Here is a 7,354-nt window from a genome sequence, read left to right as displayed (position 1 = left end):
AGAATAATAATCTGGCTGCTGGTGTATTAGTGTTGTAAAACGGCAGATCTGCCACACACATCTTTCTTGATCTTAGCAATTTTTGCTCTTGAATTCAGCTGGAAGAGAGTTAGGATGGAGCAGTTCTGAGTGCATTTCAGAATCACAATCTTGTTTAAATTCACACAGCATCACACCAAAAGCGTGCTCCAGGGTGGGATGCTCCTGCTCTTTCCAAAACCTCTCCAAATTTTAGATAGGGAAGCTGCAACTGCTTCAATCCCAAATGAAAACTCCAGCACTATTCCTGTCCTGGAGCACTGCAAAGGCATCTGTGCTGGCTGCTGCAGGATGTTACCTTTTCCAGCCTCAAGAAGAGAGATTAGAATAGACAGTACATTTCTGCTGCTCCTAAAATGTGGGCTCTGATACATAATGGCTAAAGAATACCATGAGATGACAGTACCACTTTTGCCAAGCCCAGAACTCTTTTGGCAGCAAACCTTTACATTCTGGAGACTAAGTAAAGTGTGTATAGTTCCCTGTAAGAATCTGGCAAAAATGCACCCTGCCCTTCGAGCACTTTAAAAATTCCCTGTGGAGTGCCTTTTTTTTCCCCTCCCCCCAGTGTGAACCCAAAGTTTTACCTTTCAGATAGAGATCAAGAGCAGCCATCCTTTCCCATCACACAGATCTGTGCCCAGGGCATGGAGCTTAAGCAAAGTTACAATAACCCACGTTCAATATCTTGTTCTTTTTAAAGGCAGCCAAATGCTACACCACAACATTGCAATGGGGCAGAGGGACCAATCCAGCCAGTGGGAATGATGGTGTTAGATGTGGTTAGATCTGGCTGCTCAGCACTCGGGGGAGCATTCCAGAGAGTGTAGGGATTCAGGCTTGGGACTGCCGCTGCCTGACAGCCCGGTTGGGTGGAAGGTGTTGAACTTCCCTGAACGTGTAGAACACCAGTGTGCTGGGCAGAGCTCGGCACGGCAATTTGGGAAGGGGGCTGCTCCAGCGGGAGCGGGGGATCGATGCTGATGCCAGATCCGGGATTTGCAGCACCGCTGTTCCGAGAGCCAGACTGTGCATGTGTGTGATGTGTGATGTGTTATGCGTGCGTCTGTGTGGCGTGTGCGGAGGATGTGTGCGGGCTGTGCATGTCTCTGTGCGGTGTGCGTGTGTGCGGTGCGCGTGTGTGTGCGGTGCGTGCGCGCTTGCCGGCTGGCTTGTGCCGAAGAAGCTGCTTGACTTGCTCTCGATTTTGAGGGCACGGATTTAGGGACTCGGGGCCAAAAATTCTCCGGACCCAGGTAAATCCGCTTGTTACCTTATTCCCCTTCCCGGCTCCGAGTGCCCGCGCTGTCCTGCAGGTGCTGTCAGAGCGCTCCCGCGATGAGCAGCCGAGCCAGGAGCGGAGCCGGCTGCGAGAGCCACGCAGGGAGGGGGGGACGGGGACTGGGACAGGGGGGCTGGGAAAAACGTGTCCCCCCCGCCCCCGGCTGACGTCAGCGCGGCTCCGCGCGGGGCACCCGGCAAAAGCGCCGCGCCGCGCCGCGCCCCGCGCACAGCCCGCGCAGAGCCCCGCGCTCCCGCAGCGCCGCCGCTCTCGGCCCCGCCCGGCCCAACTTCCCGCAGAGCCGCGGCCGGGACGGGCCCGGCCGGGACGGGACGGGACGGCGGCGCCCCGCTGGGCTCCTCCTGAGGCGTGAGCGGGCGATGCCGCTCGCCGCCGGGCGCCTGGCTCCCGGGGCGCGGCGGCTCTCGGCGGCGGCCACTGCCCCCGCTGCCCCCTCGGGCGCCCCGAGAGCAGGTACGAGCGCGGGGGGGCGGCGCGGGGAGCGCGGTCCGGAGGCGCCCCTGCAGCAGGGAGGGTTTGCTGTCAGGCGTTGTGTCCCCCGGTTTAAAATGCTGGCAAGGCACCGGGAGCCCGGCAGCCGGTGGAGCGGGGTGGCCCCGGGACGGGCAGCGGGAATGGGATCGTGCTGCCGGCGGCCGCCGGGGCGGAGGCGGCGGCTGCGACGGGCGGGGGATCGGGCGGAGAGCGCAGCGCTGGGGACCCCGGTTCCGGGGAGCTCCCCGACGGGGCTTCCCCCGCAGCAGGTCCGCAGGCGCTTTCCGAGAGGAAAAGAAGGGAGGAGGAGGGGGGGGGGGATTCCAGAGGAGTTTGGAAGTCGCTGCCTTGCAGCTCCCCTTCCCCCGCAGCCTTCCGACCTGCTTTCGCTCTCCCCGTGCAGCCTCTGCTCCCGGCCGTTTTCACTGGGGATTTCTTCTTTCTCTCCTTACCTGTCTCAAAAGGTTTGACTGTAGGTACCAAAGCGGGGATCGACGGCGCATAAAGATGCTGAAGGGTGTTTGGTTGCTCAGTTTGTTAACAGTGGCTGGGATCTCGTGGACAGAGAGTCGCAAACCTGCCAAAGACATTTGCAGCAAGAGCCGCTGCCCTTGTGAGGAGAAGGAGAACGTGCTGAACATTAATTGTGAAAACAAGGGATTTACAACCGTCAGCCTCCTCTTGCCGCCCCCGTCCAAGATCTACCAGCTGTTTCTCAATGGGAACGCACTGACCCGCCTGTTCCCCAATGAGTTTGTCAACTATTCCAACGCCGTGACCCTGCACCTGGGCAACAACGACATGCAGGAGATCCGCACAGGGGCCTTCAGTGGCCTCCGCACCCTCAAGAGGCTGCACCTCAACAACAACAAGCTGGAAGTGCTGAAGGAAGACACCTTCCTGGGCTTGGAGAGTCTGGAGTACCTGCAGGCTGATTACAATTACATCAGTGCCATTGAAGCGGGGGCATTCAGCAAGCTGAACAAGCTCAAGGTGCTGATTCTCAATGACAACCTCCTGCTGTCCCTGCCCAGCAATGTCTTCCGCTTTGTGCTCCTCACTCACCTGGACCTGCGGGGGAACCGTTTGAAGATGATGCCTTTTGCTGGTGTGCTGGAGCACATTGGAGGCATCATGGAAATCCAGCTGGAGGAAAACCCTTGGAACTGCACCTGCGACTTGCTGCCACTCAAGGCCTGGCTAGACACCATCACCGTGTTTGTGGGTGAGATAGTCTGTGAAACCCCCTTCAGGCTTCATGGAAAAGATGTGACCCAGCTCACCAGGCAAGATCTCTGCCCTAGGAAAAGCTCCAGTGATTCAAACCAGAGGGAAAAACACCCTGTCCACTCAGACCCACACATCTCAAGGCTATCGCCCACAGCCAACTCTGCCATCAATCCCACCAGGGCCCCAAAAGCCAGCCGGCCACCCAAAACTAGGAACCGCCCCACCCCCCGTGTTTCTGTGTCAAAAGACAGACAAATATTCGGACCTATCATGGTTTACCAGACAAAGTCTCCTGTGCCCATCACCTGCCCAGCTGGCTGCATCTGTACATCCCAGAGCTCAGACAATGGCCTAAATGTTAACTGCCAAGAGAAAAAGATAAGTAACATCTCCGATCTCCACCCCAGGCCAACCAGTCCAAAGAAACTTTACCTTACCAGTAACTATCTGCAAGTCATTTATAGAACCGATCTCACAGAGTACAGCTCTCTGGATTTGCTACATCTAGGAAATAACAGAATTGCAGTGATACAAGAAGGTGCCTTTACAAACCTCACAAGTTTACGCAGACTTTATCTTAATGGCAACTACCTTGAGGTTCTGTACCGATCCATGTTCGAAGGGCTGCACAGCCTGCAATATCTCTACCTAGAGTACAATGTCATTAAGGAGATCCTGCCACGCACATTTGATGCTCTGAGTAATCTTCATCTGTTGTTTCTCAATAACAACCTGCTCAGATCCCTGCCTGACAGTGTCTTTGGCGGCACTTCCCTCACCAGGCTCAACCTTAGAAACAACCATTTCTCCCACCTGCCTGTGAGAGGAGTCTTGGACCAGCTCTCAGCTCTAATTCAGATAGACCTCCAAGAGAACCCTTGGGACTGCACATGTGACATCCTGGGACTGAGGAACTGGATAGAGAAAGTCACTGACCAGAGCAACCAGCAGTCAAATCCCCCTGTAGTTATCAATGAAGTAATATGTGAGTCTCCCGCCAAGCACTCTGGAGAGCATCTGAAATTCCTCAGCAAAGAAGCCATCTGCCCAGAGAACCCCAACTTGTCAGATTCTTCTCTCCTCTCCATGAACCAGAACACAGATACCCCCCATCTCGGTGTCACACCCAGCTCCTACCCAGAATTACACACTGAGGTTCCACTGTCTGTCCTAATTTTAGGCTTGCTGGTTGTGTTTATTTTGTCTGTCTGTTTTGGGGCAGGTCTGTTTGTCTTCGTCCTTAAGCGCCGGAAGGGGGTGCAGAGCATGCCCAGCAGCGCCAACAACGTAGATATAAGTTCATTTCAGCTCCAGTATGGGTCTTACAACTCTGAGACCCATGATAAAACTGAAGGACATGTTTATAACTACATTCCCCCTCCTGTTGGACAGATGTGCCAAAACCCAATCTACATGCAAAAGGAGGGGGACCCAGTTGCCTATTACAGGAATCTCCATGAGTTTAGCTACAGCAGTCTTGACCACAAAAAAGAAGATCCCACTAGTCTTGCATTTACCATCAGTGCAGCTGAATTACTGGAAAAACAGTCCTCGCCAAGAGAACCAGAGCTGCTGTATCAAAATATTGCAGAAAGGGTCAAGGAACTCCCCACTGGAGGATTAGTTCATTATAACTTTTGTACCTTACCCAAAAGGCAGTTTGCCCCTTCATATGAATCCAGACGCCAAAATCAGGACAGGATAAATAAAACTGTTTTATATGGAACTCCCAGGAAATATTTTGCAGAACAGTCTAAACCTGAGCATCCTTTACTCCAAGGAAAGCTACAAACAGAACCAGACTACCTCGAAGTTCTGGAAAAACAAACTGCAATCAGTCAGCTGTGAGGGGGGAGGTGGGAGACAAAGGAAATTTTTTAAATGAGCTCAGCATCACATTTCTTTGAGTCTGAACTCAGTACTGATGTCATCTGTCGCATTCCCAACATTTCCACTTTTTTAAATCAGAGAGGGAGTGAGAGAGAAAAGGAACCCTTGCAGCATAGCAGGGATGTGGTGTTGCTTTTGCAAAGTTCCCTTTAAGTTATTTCTATATCTCTCTCCTTTTGACCCTTCTCTAGGAACTGACATTGCAAATGTATCTTTCTGTAATAGATCTTGCATAATTCTTTTTCGATTTCGAAGGAAATGAGGAAGGGGGTCTTTGGCTTTTCTGTTGTTTTTTTTCTTTTCATTTCAAAGTGGAAACTTAATGTATTATGTAGAAGATCTCCAAAGATCTTTTTTCCTGGACTATGACTTTCTTTTGTAAATAATAATATACAGTACTGCTATTTCAATTACCAACTATAGCCACTGGGCGTCACTTTTTTGTGTTAAAGTGCCTTTGCACTTTAAGTACATTATTACTTAATTGTTGCTCTTAGCTTTGATAAATTGAACCTATTTTAATGTGTTGTATTTTTGAAATTAAAAAAAAATTGTAAAATAGATCTATATGTCAGCTGCATTAAATCAGAAGGTTTGATTTATAGGAAAGCTGCCCTTCTTTAAATGACTCTAGTGCTAGGACCTTACAGACTCAAATGTAAATTATTGGGGTATTTTTTCCCTCTAGGTTTGTTTAGAGTGATTCACTGAAATCAACTGAGAGGATTTAGCAATGGACTAGAGGTTATCAAATGCCTCAGCCGGGAATAACAGCTCATTAATAAAAGATGTTTAACACAATGTCATAGTGAACTGAACAATTAATGTCCTTCTTAATACATTGCGTTGCAGCTCTAACACAGTAATGTTCAATGGCTTAAGATTATTTTCATACTTAACAGAACATTACTCATAATATTTTATGCATTGGATTAGGTATTTTTATACATTTTGTGACAGAGTTTATATTTGTAACTTTTTGGACTGAAATTAACATGTCCTCTTCCTGCCAGATACATTTTTTTTCATAAGCAGGGACACCAGCAGGGGTCATCCCACACCTCATTAAATTTATTAACATACAGGCAAATGAACCAATGCCTAAGGTAAAATTTGAACCCAGGACTGTGGAGTCCTCCAAACCAAGGTAGCTGAAATCAGTATGTGCATCACACTAACTTTTGGTAGTCTGAATTATGTCTATGTCTGTGCTTTCTGTCTCTAAAGCAGAAGTAATACTGCAATAATTCTAATCTATTACAGAAAACTACCATTAAGTTCACTGTCTTAAATTTTAGAAAATATTTTGAGTTAAGTTGAATTCCATTCTCAACACTGGTTTTCTTAAGCCCATCAGTGAACAAATGCAGTGAGTCTTCTCCTTTCCCATTAACTCGGGCCTGTTTTGCTTCAAGCTTTATGTTATCACCTTCAATTTACTTTTCCTTCATGGAGAATATTGAAACCATTTTTATTAACAAGTATACAGTCAAACTTTATTAAGCCTTATTAGCTTCTAAATAATTTTTAGATGCAAACATTATTGTGCAATTTAAACAAACAGCCCTTATTTACAACAAAAACAGTTTTGTTTTGTCTATTCTAAATCCTTATGCAACTGGGATGGTGATCTGCATATAAAGTAGGCCAGGCTTTTCAATTCCTTATTAAAGCAATTGATGGGGTCTGAAAGAAGCACACTGTTTCCTTTTCATAAATAGGTTACTGCACATAATAATCCTTTATTATCATGCAGAGATTGAAGTGGCCTCTGCTGACTGATTTTTAGAGCTTTGCTATAGTTAATAACACAGTATCTACAACTTAGAGAAATTTTCAGCAATAGCATTTAAGCTATAAATAACTACAATCAATGTTGTTCTAATCAGGACTTTGCCAAGAGGAAGTTGCTTTTTATTTAAGAGCTAAAGAGGCTTTGCATGTGTATTGCCAGATATCTGAGTCACTCAGTAAAACGTCTTCTAATGATTTATGTGACATCTGAGTGCATTAATATGCTAACATGTCAATTCTTTATGTTTGGAGCCCATAGCATCTATGGCTGTTCATTAGATCAGGTTTAAAACTGAAGTGCTACAATGAACTACGGAAGAATCAGTCTTCAAAATGGTCTCACGTCAAGAAGGAGGTGAAATGGTATCACTTTAGTTGAACTTGGAACATCTGACTGGAATAGCATCCATCTTTGAGCAAGGTACTTGCTTGAAAGCTTCCAGTACTGATTGTCTTATTACATCTCCTTCCCCTGGGTAATTAAAAGCATTTATTACTGAAACACCGAGAAAAGTATAAGTATTATTTTAAAGTAAAGTTATTAACTCTTTCCAGCTATGATTTTAGTATTGCCTGCAGAACAAGTACCATGTTATATCTGGCAGCAACTAGGGTATTAGGATT

At 47.7% G+C, this 7,354-nt stretch overlaps 1 protein-coding gene across 2 annotated transcripts; it reads left to right on the top strand.

The window, feature by feature from the left end:
- The first annotated feature begins 1,173 nt into the window (after positions 1–1,173).
- SLITRK2 (SLIT and NTRK like family member 2) lies at positions 1,174–6,925 on the top strand. Of its 2 annotated transcripts, none has more exons than XM_010403279.4 (2): positions 1,174–1,295; positions 2,281–6,925. In XM_010403279.4, the coding sequence occupies exon 2, from the start codon at positions 2,324–2,326 to the stop codon at positions 4,892–4,894; it is 2,571 nt and encodes an 856-aa protein (XP_010401581.1). In that variant the 5' UTR covers positions 1,174–1,295; positions 2,281–2,323; the 3' UTR covers positions 4,895–6,925. The 2 variants fall into 2 exon arrangements, with proteins under 2 accessions (XP_010401581.1, XP_039427876.1); XM_039571942.1 differs by lacking the exon at positions 1,174–1,295 and adding an exon at positions 1,612–1,795.
- The last annotated feature ends 429 nt before the right edge of the window (positions 6,926–7,354 follow it).

This window comes from Corvus cornix, chromosome 4A (genome assembly GCF_000738735.6).
Source record: "Corvus cornix cornix isolate S_Up_H32 chromosome 4A, ASM73873v5, whole genome shotgun sequence".
Taxonomy (NCBI): domain Eukaryota; kingdom Metazoa; phylum Chordata; class Aves; order Passeriformes; family Corvidae; genus Corvus; species Corvus cornix.
The sequence above is the reverse complement of the archived record's forward strand: the minus strand, read 5'-3'. Positions and strand labels throughout refer to the sequence as shown.